Source organism: Erithacus rubecula, assembly GCF_903797595.1.
Source record: "Erithacus rubecula genome assembly, chromosome: 8".
In the NCBI taxonomy this organism is placed as follows: domain Eukaryota; kingdom Metazoa; phylum Chordata; class Aves; order Passeriformes; family Muscicapidae; genus Erithacus; species Erithacus rubecula.
The window spans coordinates 25,500,769-25,522,682 of record NC_136659.1 but is presented as its reverse complement, the minus strand read 5'-3'; the positions used below and the strand labels follow the sequence as shown (position 1 = coordinate 25,522,682).

The following is a 21,914-nucleotide window of genomic DNA, read 5'->3' as shown; positions in this document are numbered from 1 at the left end:
TGGCACTTTCTACTGAAACTTTTATACAGGAGTTAAAACCACGTGGGAACTCCAACCTATAACAGAGACGCCATGGGCTCCTCACTTTTTAGGAGATTAAGTTAAGTCTTTTGCCCCCTGGGCTATTACAGTAACTTCCTGATGTGGAAATATTAACTATGCTGTTTCTTTAACTCCCCCCGTCCCCTCCCTCCCTCCCGGTTCCTGCAAACACACCCACCGCACACCGGCTCGCGTCCCTGTCCCGTCGTCCGGCAGGACGGACGGACGGATGGATGGACAAACCCCGAGCGACGGCAGCTCCGGCCCCCATCCCGCCCCGGCCGGGAGACGGATGCCCCCTTCTTCCCCTCCCCCGGTGCTCCTTGCCTTTTAAGCACTTGAAAGAAGAAGTCATTAGAAAGTTTACCGTCGGTTGGCTTTGCGACGGGGCGGGTTTCTGTTTGTTTGTTTGAATGGGCCGGGTAGCCGGGGCGGGTGCCGGGGACTGTGTGTGTTTTCCGTGGGGCAGGAGGGACGCGGAGCCTGTCGGAGGCAGCGGGGGGAGGGGAACCGGGGCGGCGGCCGAGGGGAGCCGGGAGGGGAAATAACGGGACCGCCGGGGCGGCAGCCGAAGGGAGCCGGCAGCAGCGCCCGGGGAGCGGGTTTTGTTGCGCGCCTCCGCGGAGCAGCGCCGGGCTCCGGCAGGCGGGAGCGGGCACCGGGCACAGGGATGGATAGATGGATGGATGGCTGTGACACCCTTCGCGGGGCTCAGGAGAGATTCCCACCCGGCTCCCGCTAGCAGCCCTGCGAGGGGCGAGCGGCCAGGGGCGGGGGGCGAGGGGGCGGGGGAGAAGTCCGGCGCACATCACGGCCGAGGTGCCACCTTGGAGGCGCCATCTCGGCCGAGGTGCCACCTTGGAGGCGCCATCTCGGCCGAGGTGTCGCCGCTCCCTCCCCGGGCCGGGCCGGGTCCCCGCGGGGTCGCGCTCACCTGCGCGGGGCCCGCGCGCGCCGCCGCCGCCGGGGAAGCCTGGGCCGAGGGCGCCCCCTCTGGGCCGCGCGGGGCAGCGGCGGCGGGGCCGGGCGGGGTCACCGGGGAGCGGCACCGGGACAGCGGGATGGGGACAGAGAGATGGGGACAGAGGGATGGGGACAGAGGGATGGGGACAGAGGGACGGGGACAGAGGGACCGGGACAGAGAGATGGGGACAGCGGGACAGGGACAGAGAGATGGGGACAGCGGGACAGGGACAGAGGGAGAGGGGCACCGGGACAGAAGGACAGGGACAGAGGGACAATGCAGACGGATGGGGACAGCGGGACAAGGACAGAGGGACCGGGACAGCGGGACAGGGACAGAGGGATGGGGACAGCGGGACAGGGACACCGGGACAGAGGGACCGGGACAGAGGGACAGTGCAGACGGATGGGGACAGCGGGACAGGGACAGAGGGACAATGCAGACGGATGGGGACAGCGGGACAGGGACAGAAGGATGGGGACAGCGGGATCGGGACAGAGGGACCGGGACAGATGCACCGGGAGAGCGGCGTCCCGTGCGAACCCTGCGACGCGCGGCAGGACCCGGCCGTGGGAGGTCCCCGGGGCCGGGCTGGGGTGTCCGGGCTGGGCAGCGGGCGGTGCGAGCCGGAGCCGCTGGGCAAAGGAGCACCAGGGGCTGAGCCTCCTGCCCGGGCAGTGGGGCTGCCTGCCCTTCTAATCCCACCTACTTACTTTTTTTTTTTTTTTTTTTTTTTTTTTTTTTTTTTTTTTAATAATAAAGAAAAATCTACCTTCGGGAATGAAGACAACTCTCAAGACCTTCATCTTTTCACCGAGCCAGATGGTGCTTTTCAAGGGGCAGATGCAGGATACACAAATTTCAAGCATGACAGCAAAGAAGTCCCTTCTGCTCATTTCATTTTGTAGAAGAAGAAAAGAATAAAACTTCTCATGGATCCCTGGACTGCACTTGCATGAGCGCTGTTAGCTGTCACTAATACAAGCAACTCAGGAGTGTGAAGAGGGTCAAGTGGAGGATCAGCTCATTACTGTGGTTTAAGAATGGAGGGGATGAATGCTATTCTCATCATAAATATGTCCTTTCTTATTCTGTACTGGAGAAGGAAGACATGCCATGCTGTGCTTCAAAGTCACATTGCAATCCCAATCTAATTGTTCATGTTGGGTTTAATATAAACAAATTCTAATTGCATGTACAGCTTTGTAAATCCTCAGCATCACTGGAGATACCCTCATGAGAATTAGGTACAGTATTTCCTCCCTGCCAGTAACAGGTTTTGAATGGAAAGCTTGGAATGTAAAAAAAGAAATAATGCTAAAAATCCAATCACTCTGACATCCTGTGAGCTAATAAGAGCACGTGAATGCAACAAGCTTAGTACTTCACAGTAATTAATTTGACAGCAAAGAGCTAACAAGAAAACAACAGGCAGAGCAGTGATGACTGGTTCATAGAGGTCACTGTCAAACAAGAAATAGGTGCAAACACAGTCCATCTCCCTTTGGAAAAAACTATTTCATTGCTCCAGTGAAAATGAAATGCCAGAGAGGGAAAATATCATGGCTTTGATGGGGATAACAAATCTGGGAAGGTATTTCTAGCAGTAAAACAAGGTAGAGGTTTTCTTTTTTACATATGGGGATTTTTAATCACCCCTGTTACTCACTGTAGTGGCATGTTTTGGCTTTTGCTTTTTATTCCCCCTCTTTCTGAGTTAGCCAAAGCCATTTTGCATATTCAAATATTGGGAAGACTTATCTTCTCTCACAATTACTAACAAACTAATACTCTAATAACCTCTATTGTTATTTAAAGTGTGTCCAACACAGCATTCTGGAGGCAGTTTTCACACAATGGACTTTCTCTGGCTTCCTCCTAGAGAAGAACTTAATCAAACCTCAGATGCTTTCAGGCAGAAGAGCCTTTGGGGAGAGCAAACAGGGTTAACAGAAAGAAATGTGCCATCTGATTTCTAATCTTGCTCAGGGAGCATGGCCTATTGATTGAGCCATAAAGCTCTGTTAATTTTAAGATTTCCTCAGCTTTCAGTTCTTTCCCTTGGGCATAAACTTGTTGCTTACACATAGTGGCTGAACTATCAGGGAAAGGGTAGCTTCACACTCCCCCCACTCTGCTCTCTTCCCCTCCTCCCCTCTATTCTATTTGTTCTGAGCTCATCTGCGTGAGGATACATTTTCACACACACCTTCTCAAACCGGCTGCTATTCATCTGATTCAGGGTCATGCTTTTCCATACATTAAATGCAGGGGGAAACTGGGAAGGAAATGGCTGGGATTTGTGCTTGATGGGCAAGCACACGATTAGCCAGGGAGCCCTGCTGTGAGAAAGCACAGCGTCGGAGGGTATTTTCTGTAGAATCATCAAGTCTCATGACTGGGATCTGATGCCTATAAAAAGCTACTAGTATAATGAAAACAGTATAAACTGGCATCCTCAGGCAGTGTAAATTGGCATGTTCCTGGGACATCCAGCTGCTGCAGAATCACAGAAAAGATCATGTTGGAAGGGACCACCCGTGGGGTCATCTGATCCAACCTCCCTACTCAAACAGGGTCTTTCCAGATACAACTCTTCCTTTCTTTATAACCTAGATATTTGCTTATGTACATTTTTCTCAGGGGTAAGGATGCAGAAGTCACTCTTGGAGAGCCCAGTCAGTGCAGTCCTGAGCTAGAAACAGAGCAGGTGGTGATGGCACAAGGAAGCTCCCTCAGTGCTCTGTGTTCCCACCATGCCCTCCGTGGGACCATGAACAATTTACACTAGTGAAGGATCTGCCCCTTCACCTTTGGCCAAAGCACCTTTTATGCTCTTAAACCATTAATAATATCTATTAGGTAACCTTACTAATCCCTTTGAGGTAGGATTTTCTGTACTGTCATGATGGCTGAACTGAATAAAAGCTTCACATATGAGAGGCCTGGTTTGCACTAGAAATGCTTCTCCTTTGATAACCAGCAAATACAAGTTTTACTAGCACAAGCATCTTTTTCTGCAAGCGTTTTCCAAATAAAATAGGCTATACTGGCAAAAGCACTTTTTTTTTGCTCATATAGCTGCGTCTATATGGGGGATTTTTGCACGTAGTGAAACGCAATCTGTTTTAAATGGCACTTCAGAAGAGCATTGCTATCCCACAGAAGTTTCAAGGCTAGACCTTGAAGTATATACTTCTGCCTCATATCTGAAAGAGCATTTTACAAGGTGGCCATTGTCATCTTGCAGGAAATACAGAGAAACTGAGACACAGGGTACAGGGGCAGGCTGGGAGTGCTGTGCTCTATCTGGAATTTGTATTCCTTACATTCTTTAGCTTCACATGAAATTATGTGTCCATAATCAGACTCATTCCTCACTGTACAAAATTACTTCTTGAACAACTGTGACAAAGACAGTGGATGTTTCAAAACCAGCATAATTCTGTATAAAAGAAAAGTCCTATTGAAAATCAGGTAGGTAAATGCCATTCTGAATGATCAAGACATTTTCTGAACTGCCAAAGGTAGATCTAACTCATGAAAAAATAAAAACACTAAGAGATTAATCTGGCTTCTTTACTCCTGCCCATGCTTCTGTAATTGAAAACTGTTTGTTAACAGATATTTGCTCTCTGAAAGAAAGGGTCCTACTCTGAACAGCACTTGGAAAAAGAGGGGTTTAGCAGACAAAAACAAAAGACCTGACCAAACTGGGAACTCTTCATCTAAAGCAGGTACAACGAGAATCTGAAAGATGAGTCACAGAGAAATACAGTAGAGCCCTCAACAGGTTTTGAAGAGCACCTATTGAATGCCAGCTTCCAGCACAAGTGTCAGGCAGGATGGGGAGCATGGGGAGACAGTAGGGCAGGGTGGCAGGGATATACTCACAGCCTCAGCCTCCTGCTCCCAGCTGCTCAGCACGGCTGGAGTCCTGCTGCCCTCGCCTCAGCCACCTCGCCGTGCTTCATGGGCAGCGTGCTGACTGAGCAATCCTCTTCAGGGGCCCCTCCATGCCCTGGGAGGGTTTGCAGCTGAGCCCCAGGTTCACTGTGGGGAGGGAAGCGGGGCTGAGTTTTGTGCCCGTGGTGCAGTGCAGTCAGGTCCCTGCCTAGGCAGGTCTCCACACACAGCAGTGTCCCTTTGCCAAAAGGGCTGACTTCGGGGATCTGCTCCAGTCTCCAGAGTAAAGGGGCCAAACACCATCAGTGGGTATCCTGTGTGCTGCTCGAGAGCTACCCGCTGCTTGCTGACAGCCCAGAGTATTCTTGTTTTCCTCGCACAGTGTGTCCTCTGCAGTCCAAAGCCGTAGCCTTATAACCAGGCAGTGACTTCCTCTGAAGTTGGTTGTATTGACCTAAATAGGTTGGGGCGGGTGAGGACACACAGAGAACATGAAAAAGCTGTGCTGGTTGCCCAACAAAGAAGTGTCTGCTTTGTGGTGAGCACTTTTAACATATAAGCACTTTTAACATACTGTAAAGAACATGATTTTCATGTTTGTTTAAGTTCACACCAAAAGGCTTGCAAAGTAGCAAAGTGGTTAAAAATAAAATCTGCATTTAAGTGGTAAACAAAATAGTTAAAACTTGACTTTTTGTAATTTGAACGCTACTTACTGAGGCAGCGTGTTTAGAAGTCTACGGGTGCTTTTCTTCTGTACATCCACCCATGACTGATGTATCTGATAGATCTAGAAAATGAACTTTAGGATGGAGCAATGTTAAAATCAGCTGTCCTGAGAAAAGCAGAGATTATCAGGGAATGGCGGCAAGATAGAGATGTTTCCCTTCAATTTTAAATGAAGCTCAGAAGCAAAAAAAGGCTGGTAGCTTGGAATGCCATAGGAGAAATGGAGTACCAGAGTCATGTCAAACAGACAATCACTAGTGTTCCACGAGTACCTGAACATAGGCTACTTTTTTTTTCCCCCACAATCAAGTAGCACAATGTAAAGGAAATATCTACACCTACTTCTGGTGGACTGTCTGCAGACAGAAGTCCTGGGCTTAGGCCTGAATTTCTCTCTCTTTGCCCCATTTTCACTAGCTGCGAGTTAGGATGACAGCATTCAGTTCTCTGTAAGTTCCTTTGAAATAAAGAAAAGAGGCATACAAGAATTCATCTTTTCCATGGAGCTTGACATGAACAGCATGGCCTTGGTGCTGTATGTCAAAAGTAATTTTCAATCTGTTCATAGTTAAATTGCACAGTTTTGTTTTCATGAATCTTATTATATTAAACCAAAACTGTTGTGCAGTTCGGCTGTTTTCAAAAGAATGTCAGAGTGAGATTTGAAAGATGATTGTGATGTGTTTGACTCTCTGCTGGGGCCAGGATTGAGGCAGTGCTGTAAGAGCACCAAAGTGCCCCAGTTCCAGCCAGGAGGCTGTTCCAGTGGGGCAGAACAGCAGCACTGTCACCCTGAGTGCAGCTCTGTGGATTAATCCCAGCTGAGAGCTGCCCCACACAACTCATGCTCATTGCCCACTGCAATTTAGCCACTGCAGGCCTTGGGCCAGAATGCTCAGACCTCTCACCCACCACGTTTGCTGTGTGGACACTGGCTCCAAGAAAGGCCCTCTGCTACCACACTAAATCACAGGAGAAGGTTATTAAAAAAAGTTCTGAATTGCATTCTGTGCTGCTCAGTATCTCTCAGTCATAACTCAGTGCCTGAGTAGGCTGTGGGGTTAAAAGAAAACGGGTTGCAAATGCTATACAACTTGGGTGCTAACCTCTGCCATTTCTTCTAAAACACGTGAAAAAGCACTTACACTGTGACAGCTTTTTCATTTTCCAGGCTACAAGCAGGTCTTCTTGTTCTGTTATTTCCCTGCCTTGATCTTCTCAGAAGTGGAGGAGCTTATTAATAAAGAATAACCATAAAACTTCTCCACAGCCCTTTGCCATTTCTGAGTAATAGTCTTGTCCCCCCTCAATGTTTACAGCTGTGGTAGAGATCTTTACCAAGAATATTATTAAGAATAAATTATAATATGTGGAAATATTACTGTGAAATATACTGATACTATTATACTAGGATAAGAAAACAAACCACTGCTTCAGAGATGGCAAGAGCAGAAGCACATGGATCATGTTAAGCAGACACTGGGTCTAACAAACCTACACAGGTACTGAAGTGTTAGCTGGGTGCAGAGCTGCAACAGGAAAGTGTGTTGTTCTAGGGTTTTTTGCTTAAAAGATGAGAGAGAGGGCCTAGGGGAGGGGAATGTATAAAAAAGAAAAGGATGAACTTTTTTTTTTGGCTACTCCACATGGGGTTTTCCTCTGTTTAAATGCTGAAGGACAGAAAGATTTTAAATTAAAATCTTAATAAATATAGCCCTGAGGCTAGTAACATTATTACATCCAAGATGATTACAGCAACCAAGCCACAAAATACATATATATATTTATTTGAAGCATAATAAGCCTCAGTATTTAGTCAGAAGAAGGCTAGGCAGCTAACTGACTTCCAAACTAGTGAATTTTCCATTTCACTCTACCAAAAGTATGAAACAACACAGTACCTGATTTGCAGAGTTTAACTTCTGTACAAGATAGCATTATCACTATTGATATTTTAGATACACATATATATTTTTTCAGATCATATGCATGAGAGTAGGAAGGAAGAAACCCAAGTTTGCAATAGGAGATATGGATAATAATTCATTGTGAAAGAGGGATCTAGGTCCCCCAGATTGCTCGAGTAAGGAGTGTTTTCCTTGAGACATTTGCCTTTTTCAGTCGATCCTAGTTTCAATATAAGATTCTGCACTCTACGTGTTTGTGTAGAGTGTCGGGGTTTTTTTTAATTATGGAGATTTTTTAATAAAGGATACAGGGAAAATATGGGATACAAAGAAAAGGATACAAGCTGATAAAGATGATTAAATCATAGAGCGACTGCGGAGTGGGTCATGAAGTGTTATAATCCCCAACTCCCCTCTGCTTTCTGCCTCAATGTGTTAATGCATCACACTTTAGTACAGTGACACTTTCAGCCCTAGGTGGAAATTCACACATGATGAAGAGGTGGAGGAGGATTTCCAGATGGTCAGACCTCAGGGAGTGCGAAAAGGTGGGGGGAGGAAGGGAGAAACTGCTGAAAGGAATCGGACTTTGGTCACATCAGTAATTTCCAGCTGAAAATGGAATATTAAAAAAACCACCCAAACCCCAAAAAACCATCACTAAAGATCCCATACCGGGGCCAGGTGCATTCAGGTTTGGACATTATGTGTGATAAATCCTCACCAATACCAGTTGTGAAAGATCCCTAGGAAATATTGGTTTATTTGTGTGCAACAGAAAGGTGTGAGCTTCGTTTCTTTGGCCAAATTTTATCCTTGGTACTAAAGCACCCTGACACAGACCCAATTAGTTGTTTTATTCTCCACAGTTCCTCTTTACTAAGGGTTATTGTAAACTGGTACTTGCTCTGAATTGTGCACATATTTTCACTCCATCAGATGCTGTACTTGGCTGCTGCATCCTTTGGGACCGTCTTCTGCAGGGACACCTCTACAAGAAAAGTGAAGGGCACTGAGCTAAAATGCAAGGCCTGCATCCAGTTGGTCCCATTACACCCCAAAACAGGCCCCACTTTCCCTTTAGAGGAGCATAAGGCAGCAGCTGCTATCACACAGCTGGACTTCTCTAAGAGGACCTCATTTACTGTGGTCTTTTGGGGAGAGTGGGAAGGTACTCACGGGCCAGAGTTCAAGGGGTCTGGTCCTTCAGGGTGAGAGGTGCTAGAGCTGTATAAAGAATTAGCAATAGATGGTATTTTGTACAGCCACAGCTTTTTCCAGATGTCAGGGTTAGAAAAAATTTAAGTTAATCCATTATTTAGGCATCACAGTACCCCTATATTTTGTGTGTATGTGTGTTAAGGCTAGTCTCTTCATAATGCCATAAAATCTGAGCCTTAGGTATGATGGCTTGGACTGCATTTCTAAGGGCTCTTGCTTCATTCAGCTTCAGGTGTTCCTTGGGTCACAGACATTTCCCCTACCACAAAATGTGCACTCAAGCTGCCAACGGTGTGCAGTCACACTGAAAAGGTGCTTTTGTTTAATATCATCAGTATGATTGCATGCTATTTACCTTATATTTCCTGGACAGCAGCTAAGTAAATTGACCACAGCCTGGTGAACTACTGGAACAAATATCATGAGAAATAAAGCAGTTGCACAGATTTCACTTGGGGAAAATGTTTGTTGGATGTCCACTCCCTGTTACTCTCAGTACAAATCATGTTGTGCATGCAGGTCAGCACAAAGTTCAAGGAGACAGAAGACACTTATTCAACTTCTGCTAGAGCAACATGAAATTTGTGAAATGTGTGGTTTTAACTGATGCTTAATTCCTACCCACATTAATTAACTTTTTATGTTACAATCACTTGTGTCATAGCAAAAGGCAAAGAAATCTTGAGCATCTGATGTGGTAGTGACTTCCATGATGATATATTTAAGATGTCCAAGTGCATGTCACTGGCTTTAGTGGCAAACCAAAGGCCTCTGAGCTTTGTAAATCCTGCAGCATCCATCTCGGACTTCAGTCCCTTACAATGACTAGATGAACATCTCTGACTTTTTTCTCTAAGAACTCAGTGCAGCAGGTGTTTTCAGTCTGCCCACCTTCCAGATCAGGTGTCCAAAAATGCAGCAATAAATGTAATTTTTTTTTTCTTCCCTGATTCTAAAAGAGCTCAAGGTGGGTGGAGGATATGGGCGTAGGCTATTTTTATTCATACCTTAATTTAGTCAGTAGTCCAATGGTTCATGAAGAAGAGCTGGGCTCAATCTTCTTATCTGGCTGACAGAGTCCCAGGGAGCTTGAGAGGCAGCTCAGGCCTTCTTGGAAGGAGCAGGCCATGGGGTGGTGCTGGGACAGGAGCACTCCCCAAGCCTCCAGTTGAGTCAGTGCATGACCAAAAGGGAGCAGGAACCCACAACTCTGTAAATAGACAGTTCAGAGAACCACAAGCCCAGGCCTCCCTTCTTCTCACCCTGCTAGCCAAAACATTTGGAACTAGCTAATTCACATGAGATCAGCTTTAAGTGGATGGAGGCAGTCCCCTCCCTGGCACCAAGCAGACCCTGTAAGTGCACTCTGCTGGGAGGGGAGACATACACATTCCCCGGGGCAGAAGGGAATTGAGCCATGTGAAATTCCCCATGTTCGGCACTAGCCTTTTGAGCGCCGAGCACAGTGTATACAAAACACTGCTGTGCTGCCAACCACCCTGCCTTTCCCTGCATGAACGGACCCACGCTGTGCTCCTGGAAAGAAGCCAAGACACAGCCTCAATTGTGAAGCCCAAGGGATTCTCAGCCCGCAAGCAAGGTAGATTTAAGAGGCTGTGTTGCCCATGGCTTGCCCAGGCAGAGGAGCAGCCTCTTGGTTTTGGTGGCTGCCATTTTGAGGTAGAGCATGGTTCAGGAAACATCACTTCAAAAGGCAAAGATTTGTGGTGGCTGCCAAGAGCTGGCATTGCAACACACCCCAGTGATGCCCAAGACCTCTTCTAAGCCTGCTGCTCCCAAACTAAAACATCACTCTTCCCCCAAACTAAAATATCACTGTCCTTGCTGTGCTAGCACTCCACAAGGCAAGAGCAGAGGCAGCTCACCCAGAGTCCAAACCACTGCACAATAAATTCTGTACAGACCCAAGTCTGTCCACAAAGCAGGCACACTACAGAAGAGCAGAGGCCACAAATGTGCCAAGTGACTCTCTTCCCTCTCAAAGTGACAAGGCATGAACTTGCAGAATTAAGCAAAATTAGTCCTGCTGGAACTTACTTTCTGTCTAGTTGGCAAGGCTGAGCTTGTTTAGCAGTAATGGTTAAAGGACAGTAAAAGAATACAGGGGTAACTAAGGGTGGATTTAGACAAGGCAAACCATTAACTGTCTCTATTAAGACTTGAAAGTAACCAAGTGGTTGGAAGCTGTCAAGGAAGACATTACTTAGAGCAGAAGTGGAAGAGCTGAATGAATAGAATAAATTGATAGAATATTTGCCCATAACATGGGACTGCTGCTGAGAACAATTACAGGCATGCAACAAGGCAGGAATAAACAGCTCCCCAGCCCATGACTGGGATGTTTTGTTATTTAGCAGAGACCACCTGGTGTACATCAGAGAAAACTTCATCTTCTCACTACGGATTTCCAGCCTTTGGAGCTTGTAGTCTCTTTTTGGGCTTCTGACACAAATACATGCAAAAGGCCTTCCCAGCAGGAAGTACCCAACTCCTTTAACTGGGAAGCCAAATTAACAATCTTGCTAAGACACCTTTCTTACCCTCACCCCTTGGTTATTTCCCAAAACAAGAGGAACCGCAAGGGAGCCCGTGATGACTGAAAGGGAGCCTCTGCCAGCAGCAGAGCTTCCTCTGTGCATGCGCCTCTTGCTGCAGCCTGTCTGGGGTGATGGTGCTGTCAGCAGCAAGGGGTTACCAGGAAAGGTGGGGCTGCAGAGCTTTGCACCTTTCACTTCCCTAGCTTTTCTGCAGCTAGGAACAGGCTACAAGTCCACTCTAATTTCTACATTTAGGATATGTGTCCATCAGCCTTTAAAATTTGAAGTCCTGAAAAGGCTTTTTAGGAAAAAAGAAAACAAACTAACTAAAGCACACATCTGTTTGTCATAGACTTGCATTTCAGAACCTCCAAACCTATTTAATACCTTTGACTTTACCCAATTTGTGTCTCATAGGGAAGAATTTCCCTGGAATCTATATTCCCATTTCTTTCCAAAAAAGAAGAACAAAAGATAAGTTTTAACTTGGTGTTGATGCAATATTCACCCCACCCAGAACCAACTTTGAAAGCTCATGTAAAAAACATGAAGAGTAATTTTTACTTAGCTCTTGTTATGAACAATTCAGAGATAAGAAACAAGGCAAGACACGTCTCAGCTGCAAGTGTGAACATGATCTCAACACTGCAACATTTTCCTTGCCTGGCTAGAGATGGGTTGGCAGCATGAGGTATATGAAGGTAGGTTACAGGTGACAAGAATGTAAAAAGCCTGTTATTAAACTAGGTGTAAGCAGTCTTGGAACTTCATTAGGGCCAGGGAATTCAGCCCTGGACATTGCACCTGCTTGATTATTCACTATTAAACAAATGCTGTGAACTTAGTTTCAAGTTGGAGAGGATTCAGACACAGCTTTTCCTGCCCTCTGACTGGGCAGCGTATGGAAAGCAGTTTGTGTCATGGACAAACTCCATGTGCTCACCTCTTTCAGGAGAGAAGGGAAGTCTTCATCACAAGTTTTCACCAGGTGCAAAGTACAAGTCATTTGCTGTCCTCCAACTACAACTATAGAAAGAGAGTGAACTGCAGTGTGTTAAAGGTACATTTGGGCACTGACCTATTTTTGTTCATCTGCCATGGGAGAGACATGTGGAAACATTGTGGTTTGATGGATTTGATTAAAAATATGCTAATGAATAAAGAAAATTAAGTGCATCCCTTGGGCTCCTGGCAAGCTGCCAAGACAGACACTGGGACCACCAACAGGGGATCCTTATGTTCCCGCTTTTGCAATCCTTCGGATTCCTACTCCAAAGGATGGTGACCCAGCAGAAATGGGGCTTAAAGTTGAGTGGCTTGCGTGTCCTGCCTCCACTTCTCTCCAAATGCCACAATATTTTAAAATTTATGCCCCAGGTGCTGGAATCAGCAAGCATAAGAACATCTTTGTTTTCATTGAAAAAAGTACTTCTGCCATCGTTGTTAAAGAAAGAAAGCTTGCAAACATGAAGCAAGGGTACTCAAAATGCTTGGAAACAAAAAGACTGTGAAAGAGAACTCCAAGTTCATTTTCTAAAGCATCTCATTATTTCTAAACCAAATGCAGTTTTGGAGGCCTGACTTATGGTTTTCAAGCTCCTGAGGCAAAGCTGCAAATGTGGCCTGTATTCCCACGCAGGAGAAGCTCTGCCTGCCCTCCTCCCTCGGTACTGTTCAGGGAGGGAAAGGAGGGAAAAAAAGGCAAATCATAACAACTCCAGCAGGCACAGTGTTACCCTCTGCTCCACAAGTGTTTAGTGCACTACTGTCATCATTCAAGCAGATTTACTCAAGGTACCACATTAGAAAGCTCTAACCTGGCTGCACAGGTAGGTGAATCACATATTCTGCTGCTGTTCTTCAGGTGGAAGCAGCTTTCATTAGCAAAGTCTGAAGCGTCCAGCTGTCCTTGTGCTCATAATCCTTCTGTGAGTACTTGTTCTTCCCATAGTGTGATTCATTCTGTTGTCCTGCAGTCTTCAGAGCTGGAATGAGGCAGCCAACCATAGCTGGGGATGCAAGTACCTGTCACACAGCAGCACTGCTCAGCACCTAATTGGGATGCAGTCACCAGCAGTGAAAGGAAAAGAAGGGCTCATGTTTTATTAATCTGCTTGAACCCAAGCAGACCTAGGAAACCCTCTGAACCCTTCAAGCAGGCTATAGAGACCCCTGAGTGAAAAGCAGTTCTTCCACACCCATGACCAGGGCACAAACTAGAAAATTAAAACTAGAAACCTAGTGCATCCTGCAGGCATTTTTTTTCAGCAACCTAATATGTTTGGATATTCATAACACCAGCTTCCAAGCAAGAAACAGTTTTAACTTCTGATTTCTGCAGCCTGTCATTCTGTAAAAGGACACTTCTGTCAGGGAAGTCTGTGTCTGACCAGGATCATCTCTCACCAGCCCTTTTAAAACTGATGAGCCAAATCTCTAGGAGTAAAACTGCAGGGTATCTTGGGCAATGTTGCCATGATGGTTTTCATTTAGAAGCAAGGAAGATTTTGGCTATTTTTTCAGATAATTACTCCTTCCCACAGTCCACAGTTGTTTTCCTTGTTTACAGGTACAGAATTGTAATGCCATCATTTTGTGGGGAGAGTAATCATGTTACAGAGCACTCTTACAGACCACAGGTTGAAACACTCATCCACACTCATGTTGTATGTGTTTTCCTTTTTAAAATAAAAACAGAGCACTATTAAACTGCAGGGAGTAACTTTCCTTGTCTCTCAATGCTACATGTGTGCACAAGTTTGTCCTTGAATTCTGGTATTTGCCCTATGAAGCCAACATGCATAAAGCCTCTGATATCCCAAATGTTAGGCTTTAAAAACAAACTCTATAAACTCTGATTATATCAGAAACATGATTCTGCCTCAAAGCCAAGTAACAAAGCTCATTGAAGGGAACTTACTGTAAACTCTGGAGATTAATCAACTCTGTAAGGAAGGCAAGGGCAGAGCATGTGATCCCAGTCTAACCTCAACTTTTTATTTTCAACCCCCTTTGGAGTTAGAATGCTTTTGCTGCTATATCCCTAGTAGATCCTATTCCCATAAGAGACACTGAGTAGTTTGGGGGAAGAAAGACCAAGGGAAAAACATAGATAGGATATTCTATGCCCCACCCCCAAATTAAGGCTTTTTATTTCAAAGAAAGCCCGGCATCTTTAGTCACCCTTAGAAACAAAACATTTAGTGAAGTACTGCACAGTCTCAGAGAGCAATAAGTATTCTTTCAGGCATGCAAATCAGTGCTCAGCAAGCAGAACAAACTTACACTTGCAAGGCAAACTGGTTTAATGCCAGAGAAAACGTAAATCCACCATCCTCATGAGAAATTGGGTGTTCTGCTGCACAGAAGAATGTTTAGGCAAGATTTAACATTAGCATTTGCATGCAAAAGGAAAATTTAATTTTAGAACAAAGTCTCATACTGCATGAGAGAATAATACAGCCAAGCAACAAAACCAGAAGCATCTAGCTAGTGTGGATTTCTACATGTAATTCAGGTGGCAGATAAATAGCAGCAACTTGTCTGCTCGTCTGAGCATGCTGAAGAGCCCCTCTCCACAGCAGAGCTTCTAACTCCTAAATCCACAAGATGGAGCCAGCAGTTCTCAGGAAGAGGCGCCTGTACCATCCCAGGAATTGTCATCACTTAGCTCACAGAACCACACTAAAATGTTCTGGTTGGGCAGAATACAGGCAAACACAAAGGAAGAAGCCAAACTACACACGAGTCATCATCCTCCCGTTTCATCCTGCTGCAACCAAAGGCGAGCCTGCTCCTCGCAAGCATCTGCAGACTATCTGGAAAAAAAGGTGCCAATCTGGGCTTTGGGTACAGCTGTGTAACACAGCTGTGCTCCAACCCTCTCCTGCCTCCTACACAACACTTTTCATGCTACCCTTTCTCTGCCACAGAATATTTTAAGAGTTACTTCACTGGGAAGGAGAGCAGCATAAACCACCGTGGCAATCAGAAACACAGGGCAAACACCAGCCAAGCACCATGTAAACAAGATTATGTAAATTGCTGCAGTCCTTGGCCAGAAGTCATCAGCTAGAGAATGCTCCACTTCCAACTTGTACAACAACGGTGGCAGAAACTGCCTGAAAGTTTACTGTGAATCCCATTGCTCTGCCACTCCAAGTTAAGTGGCATTAGAGAGCAGTGAGTCTGTCCTGAGCCATCCTGCATCTCAGCTTCTCTCCTGCATTTCATTCACCACAAACCTACACATAGAATGGAAGCTGGCACACTCGAAAGACTATGGACTCGTTTTTCCACACACTGTTGCTTATTCTGTTATTCAAAGGCATAAGACTGTCTGAAGAAAAGACAAAGCAACTCTGTCATTTATACAGTTGACACAAGCTGTCTGATCCAATTAAGTTCTGGAAAAATAACTGTGAATGAACCAAACTACTATGTAAATTCAGTCCTGGAAAACATGTATACAATTTCCAGAAAGCCAATGATGAGTGTCTCAAGTCACCTCTTCCTCCCCTCCCACAATCTAATCTTGTTTCATATTTGATAGAAAGGTTAGTTCCAGACACTGAAAATCAGTGTCTGGCTCATTCAAAAATTTGGGGATTAGGCATGCTCTTAGAATGCTGTAAAAATCAATAACAAACAAATATGAAGCTCATTTTTTCTTTTTATTATCAATAGTAATACAAATCAGTTGTATTAGCATGATAATGAAAAGTGACCAGTTTTACAGACATTAAAAATGTTTGTGCAAGTTAGAGACAAAGCTCTGAAGCTATGTAAGGAAAAAAATAAGAATTTACATTGGATAGTATAGCATACATAGTTTAGAGGCAGTTTCATTAAGTCTTGCAATCACAATCACTTCCTCTACACTAAACCTCTCACTTGGTGTTAGAGATAACACCTTCCCCTCCCAAGAGGAACACCTGCCATTTCCATGAAGTGTGGAGATTACGGTGAAAATTATAGCTCGTTTTTTTTTTTTTGTTCCTCTTCCCTCCTTCTCCCAACTATAAAGTCAACAGGAGGTGAACACTGCAACATATGCTTATAGCAATTAAGGAAAGCTTCTGTCTACATAAGCTCTGAGCTGAACTGATAACAGTATCCTCTTTTTGAGCAAGAACTGAGAGACCTGTCAGGCCTAAGAACTGGGTTAATACTTTGGAAAGCTTTAGAAAACAGATCTGGGTGAGCATTTCGTTAGATACATTTCCCCCCTACACACCTCTTACTACATTCCAGATTGTAGTTCTGTACCTTAGACCTGAAGTATTCTTGACATTATACTTAAGCCAGATAGGACTCAAATGGAACTTCAGACAGTTATTAACATCTTACTTAAGTTTAATGCTCAGTAAATGTATTCATACATCTTTCTCCTCATCAAGCCAAGTGTTCCACTAGAAATTGCAGTAGAGGTGTATCAGTCTGTATAAGAACACACTTGGCACAGGTCATTGAAAACACACTTCATGCTGCATCTGTACTCCCACCTGGAGAGATGCTCCTCTACAAGAGTCAAGTCTGCCTTTGGAGTCCTGGAGTTTAACCTGCTTTTTTTTCATATAATGACTTAGCTCTTGTTATAACAGGGGCTTGTTTGCTCTGCTCAAACCAGAAGGAAAACTGGAGCATTTGAAGCTAAGCCACATAAGGAAGATTGCACGTAGCAGTAAACAGTTCCCTGACTTCATGTTAAGCCATTGCGCAAGAATAATACTTGAATGCTTAAGTGCAAGTGCATAGTCAAGTCCTGCATGACCTCCAGCTGCAAATATCCAGTTACCTGCCCACAGCCCTGCTCCAGAATGATTTAACAGCACATTATACCACCAAAGAGAAGTCTTGGTTTTTAATTACCCAACATGCAAAGGCTGATAGCATACATCAGCTTCAACTCAGCCTTCAGTCTCCTCAGCTACACAGCAGGGTCAGCAGGCAGCCACGCACACCCTGCTGCCATCCCTTATTTGATGTACCTGATCCTTCGTTACTCAGAGCTGCATTCACACTGCTCACAGGATGCTGTGCCATGTTATATTCACTCCAATCAACCCATCTGATGCTGATGTCCACTGATGTCCAGTGAAGCACACCTGGAAGCCATTCAAGAACCCCCAAATCATTATTGTCCCTATTCAGAGGGGCATACATTCAGGCACTTCCACCATAAGGTGGAGGCAACAGGATCCCAGACCAGGGGACCAGTTTTATTGCCTTCCTGGTACAAGTCAGAAAGCTTGCTGCCCACTGTTCCAAAGTAGGCAAGGTAGCCGCTTTGTTTATTGTGTTTTCAGCTTTAACTGGCAAATTGAACTGAGTTTGTCACAAGTACAGAGGAGGAACACTGAAAAGCTGCTTTATTTAGTCTCAAGGCCTAGTCTTTCTGGAGCAGGTGACAAGAACAGAACACTGAAGAGATGCAGCATCAAGCCATGGAGCAGCAAGCACCTTCTTCCAAGTAAGTCCACCTCAGTGGTGTAGCTTCATCAGTTGGAGAAAAATAACCTGAGTGAAAACAGCACATGTACTGTAAAAACAGCAGTGATAAACTTGCTGTTTGGATAAGAAATTCATCTGTCCTATCAAATACTGTCAGGTACTTTAAGACTAGAGAGATCAAAGGTCAAGGCATGCAAGTCTCTTGAGCCAATACAGCTGAGCTGCTCATTGTGAGCTTTGCTGAAATCATTATTCATACAGCAAGGACAGTTTATTCAGTTTTGTTAGACACTTTTTACAACCTGCCTCAGAGGGGCTTGACCTAGATAAGCTTGTAATGTGAACTCAGCTGTTGTTTATCCTTTAGGTTAATTAAGGACTTAACCTTTAAGTCTCAACTAAAACCAAACCTAACTGAGTTGCCTTCCTCCAGAAGAGGACATTCATTTGCTGTATGCACAATATACAGTCAGAAATGGACTTTCATCCATGGAAGTTCAAGAGGAAACCTTGTTAGATTTATTACAGCTCCCAGTGTCCTATTAGGTGCTTAGGCTTCAGGTGACAGCTCAAGTGACAAGTTCTGTAAGCCAGTAGGCTTCCAGCTTCAAAACACTATTGGGTATTACAAAGCCAACTTGACAACTAATTACCCTGTTCACAGAGAAGCTCTGTTAGCAGAGCTGGTTAACCATTCTTTCTGCCCATACAAGATAAGAGTAACAAAGAAGGAATTTAATTTGACAAGAATGAAGATTACAGCACCTTTTATTTATTACAGTTTCCCCAGTCCAATAAGTTGCCAGACAAGATGAACTAGTTATGGAAGACAATGAGTTTTTGATTATTCCCTGTGAAACCTCAGGTCAACAGAGGTTCTGATATAGACCACATCTTACTTTTTTCAATGTTCAGAGATGGAATGCACAAAAGCAATCTAGTACATGTGAAAAAGTATTTTTCAACCTTGAATTACAACACTAAGTACTCCATCTCAGGAAGAAATACCATTGGTTAATTTAGCACTGCAGTGAGTTTCATTGAACAACCATTTAGATTACTTTTACCAAGCAACTGTGTTTTAAGTATCCGCTTACTACCAAGATACAGTTACTCTTCAAGTTTCTCTATGCCTTGGAGGCAGAAGATAGTCATAATTACTTGAGAAACACCACAACCAGAAGAGAGTTCCTTTCCACAGTGACAGAAGTGATTTTTGGCAACTGCACTTAATTTAAACTGCATCAAAGTTCATTTCATTCAGCTGACAACAGAATTTAAGTACTCACTTCTAGACTATTTTTGTTGAACAGACATGACCACCACTGCACAACTGGCAGCAAAACTCATCATGTGCTAGGTTGCTGAGCATCAGAAACAGTACACATAAAATTAACAGTGAGTAATAGATGTGGCAACTGCTTAACTTCATTTCCTTTTTGACACTCACAAGCCAGCTCGTCACTGAGAGGTAGCATATATGCCTCACCTATTCCAGGTCATGATTGTTTGATGGCACCCACCCTTATTCAACATTTTCATCTTCAGCAAGACAGGAGACAGATGCAGATGTTGTCACTTTCCAACATTATCATGGTAAGTGTTCCAATATAAACATAACTGATTAAATCAACACCTATTTCCACTATTCCAGTACAAGAGAAGGGAAGGATGATAGATGTAGAATGTAACTGAGTCAAGACACAATACATGGAAGAAACCCAGGACAGCATTTCAGGGAGATGGTGATAATACTATTCCTTTTGAAGAAAGGCTTACAGTAATTTTCTCACCCCATACCACTAATTAAGGATGAGAAGACAGACCCCAGTAGTGAATGCATCTAGCCTGCATTTAAATATCAATTTTTGCATTGCCTAAATAAGTCTGAATTCAGTCCATAGGCTTGATTCATGAATGCTGTATTGACTAAACAGAACACAGAAGAAAGTTTGTTTTGAGTTGGCTCTCAACTGTCAGTTGCTATTTCTTACATGGAGTGTGGGGAGGAAGTCAGCAGATTTCAGTGTAAGAAATATCAGTGACAGCTAAGAGAAGATGGAGACTCAAACCCTTTTCTAGGTGTCATCTAGACTTTCTGCAGTTTGCACCATCAAGGAGGGCAGCAACAGCGGGAAAAAGTGTTTGAACCTGAACAGCTGTGCTTGTTAAGGCCAATAGAGGTTCAAGAGAAACAGAGAAACATTTGAAGGAAGTTAATACAAAAGTACGTTGTGTAACCAAACAGAAGGGTTGTAGTTCTGAAACTATTTCTAGTTTTGAAAGTTGGAAGATGGAGCCCACTTCAGTTTAAGGAGGCAAAGGTTTTGTTGGATACTGGAAAAGGTTGCAAAGTTGTTTTCACATTTTGAAGGTGTGATATGCAAAGCAAAAGATAAGGGAGTCAATACAGACTTCCTTTCATGAATCCAGCCCTATATCCTTAGTGGTATTTTATCCATGCCACGTGTAGATAGATATTTACAGTTCCAAAGCATCACAGTAAGCAACATCTTTCTTTAAAGCTTTTCTTGTTCTTGCCGCTTTTCTTGCCATTCTTGTCTTTGTTTTCTGACATTTTCTTTGCTCTTATTTCTCTCATTAAATCAAAGAATACCTAGGAGGGAAAAATAAAGAAAGATTAAACAAGATCAGCTACCAGAAAGCAAACAAAAACTACTGTATTCAGTCGCAAATAAAGACATAGAACCAAGCTAAAGATCTAATCACAAAGATTCCTGTGACAAACTCAACATCACAGTTATGCAGTGTGTCAAGCAATGACAAAAAAAATTACACAATCTTACCTGGCTATCAAAAACATTCTCAGAACTATGTTATAATAAAAAAAATCAGAGAAAGTCATGCTTCCTTTCATATCTCTCTATTTTTTTCATGCAAAATCTAGGCAATTTCACCCCTGTACTCCTGATGTCTAGGTACATACCACTTAAGATGCAAGAGCTGTTTTGTTGTACAGTTACTGGGTATTTCTTTTCAGAATAAGTTGAAAATCATTTTATTTCATTATTTAAAATTATTTTTAGGATTACAGAACAAGAGTTTAGCATCACTCTGTGGAACTAGAGTGTGTTTTTTTCCAAATGGGAAACTCTCAAGCCTTTGACAGCTGGAAGCAAAACCATGCTACTGATCAAAAATAGATTAGTTTATAATTCAAAACCCTCACATTTTTTATTCTGACACAGTATTACACACAATCACCACAAAGAGAAATATCTTTTTGTACAATGCCTCAAACAGTGCTTATACAGAGGATAACCAGTATGCCACATCAGCTAGCCAGTGAAAACCTGTAACAGCAAATCTAGATCACCTGCTAGTGCCCTCCAGACACACAGCTCCACTGCTGTTAATCCCAACTGATCAGAAAATTAGTCTAAACATAAAACAAGCTAACCATTCATTAGTAATATGAGTTGCTTATAGGAAAAAGTAAGACTAAATATTCATGTTTCACTATATCACCCAGTTTATGCAACTGACTGTGACTTTCTAGTAACATTCTGCAAGTCAGAATGGTTCTTTACCAAACTGAAATTATACCACGTCCTTTAAACCAAAAGGTCTCAATTCAAGAGTTTCATATACTGCAGCTTTAATAAGAAAAGGAGTTCCTGACAGCTACTTGTGCACCAACAGCATTTCCACTAGTGAACTAATAGAGAAGAACAGGAAGCTGTCCAGAAGAACTTAAGAGTACAACTAGCTGCACGTGTTCTTCATCCAAAGAGAAGACTGCTTAAAATTTGTAATCTTTAAACATATGCATAATAATTTCAGATCACCAGTTCATAGTAAAATGTCACCCTTTTCTTCAAGTAGTCCTCACTACAAACAAAATAAAGGGGATGACTGAAATTGATTTGTCCTCTATACAGGAAAAACACTCCATAGTCATAATTCATCTATTTTCTAGGACATCCCACCACCACTGTTTATGCAAGAAATCAGCAGCAGAATAACATGAGAATAACTGTCCTATACCACCAAGGACAAGTCAAAACAGGACAGGGACTCAGCAAAAAGTTTTTTTTCACAATTCAAACTAGTCGTGGCAGAAAACAAGAATTTTTAAGATTAACCACACTACATGCAGATTTATTGGGAATG

General features: G+C 43.8%; 1 protein-coding gene and 1 long non-coding RNA gene across 3 annotated transcripts in view; one reads left to right on the top strand and one right to left on the bottom strand.

Annotated features, from left to right (window-relative positions):
* Positions 1–7,433: 7,433 nt before the first annotated feature.
* LOC306804696 lies at positions 7,434–16,998 on the top strand. Its single transcript, XR_013774969.1, has 2 exons — positions 7,434–13,403; positions 13,462–16,998. It is a non-coding gene; the product is annotated as an uncharacterized lncRNA (long non-coding RNA).
* A 1,532-nt stretch (positions 16,999–18,530) lies between these two features.
* RALB (RAS like proto-oncogene B) overlaps positions 18,531–21,914 on the bottom strand; it is a 44,133-nt gene continuing 40,749 nt past the window's right edge. For both annotated transcript variants that reach the window (XM_079311655.1, XM_079311654.1), the window contains one exon: positions 18,531–20,397. In XM_079311655.1, coding sequence (XP_079167781.1) covers positions 20,278–20,397 — 120 coding nt within the window. In that variant the 3' untranslated portion in view covers positions 18,531–20,277. The remainder of the gene's footprint in view (positions 20,398–21,914) is intronic.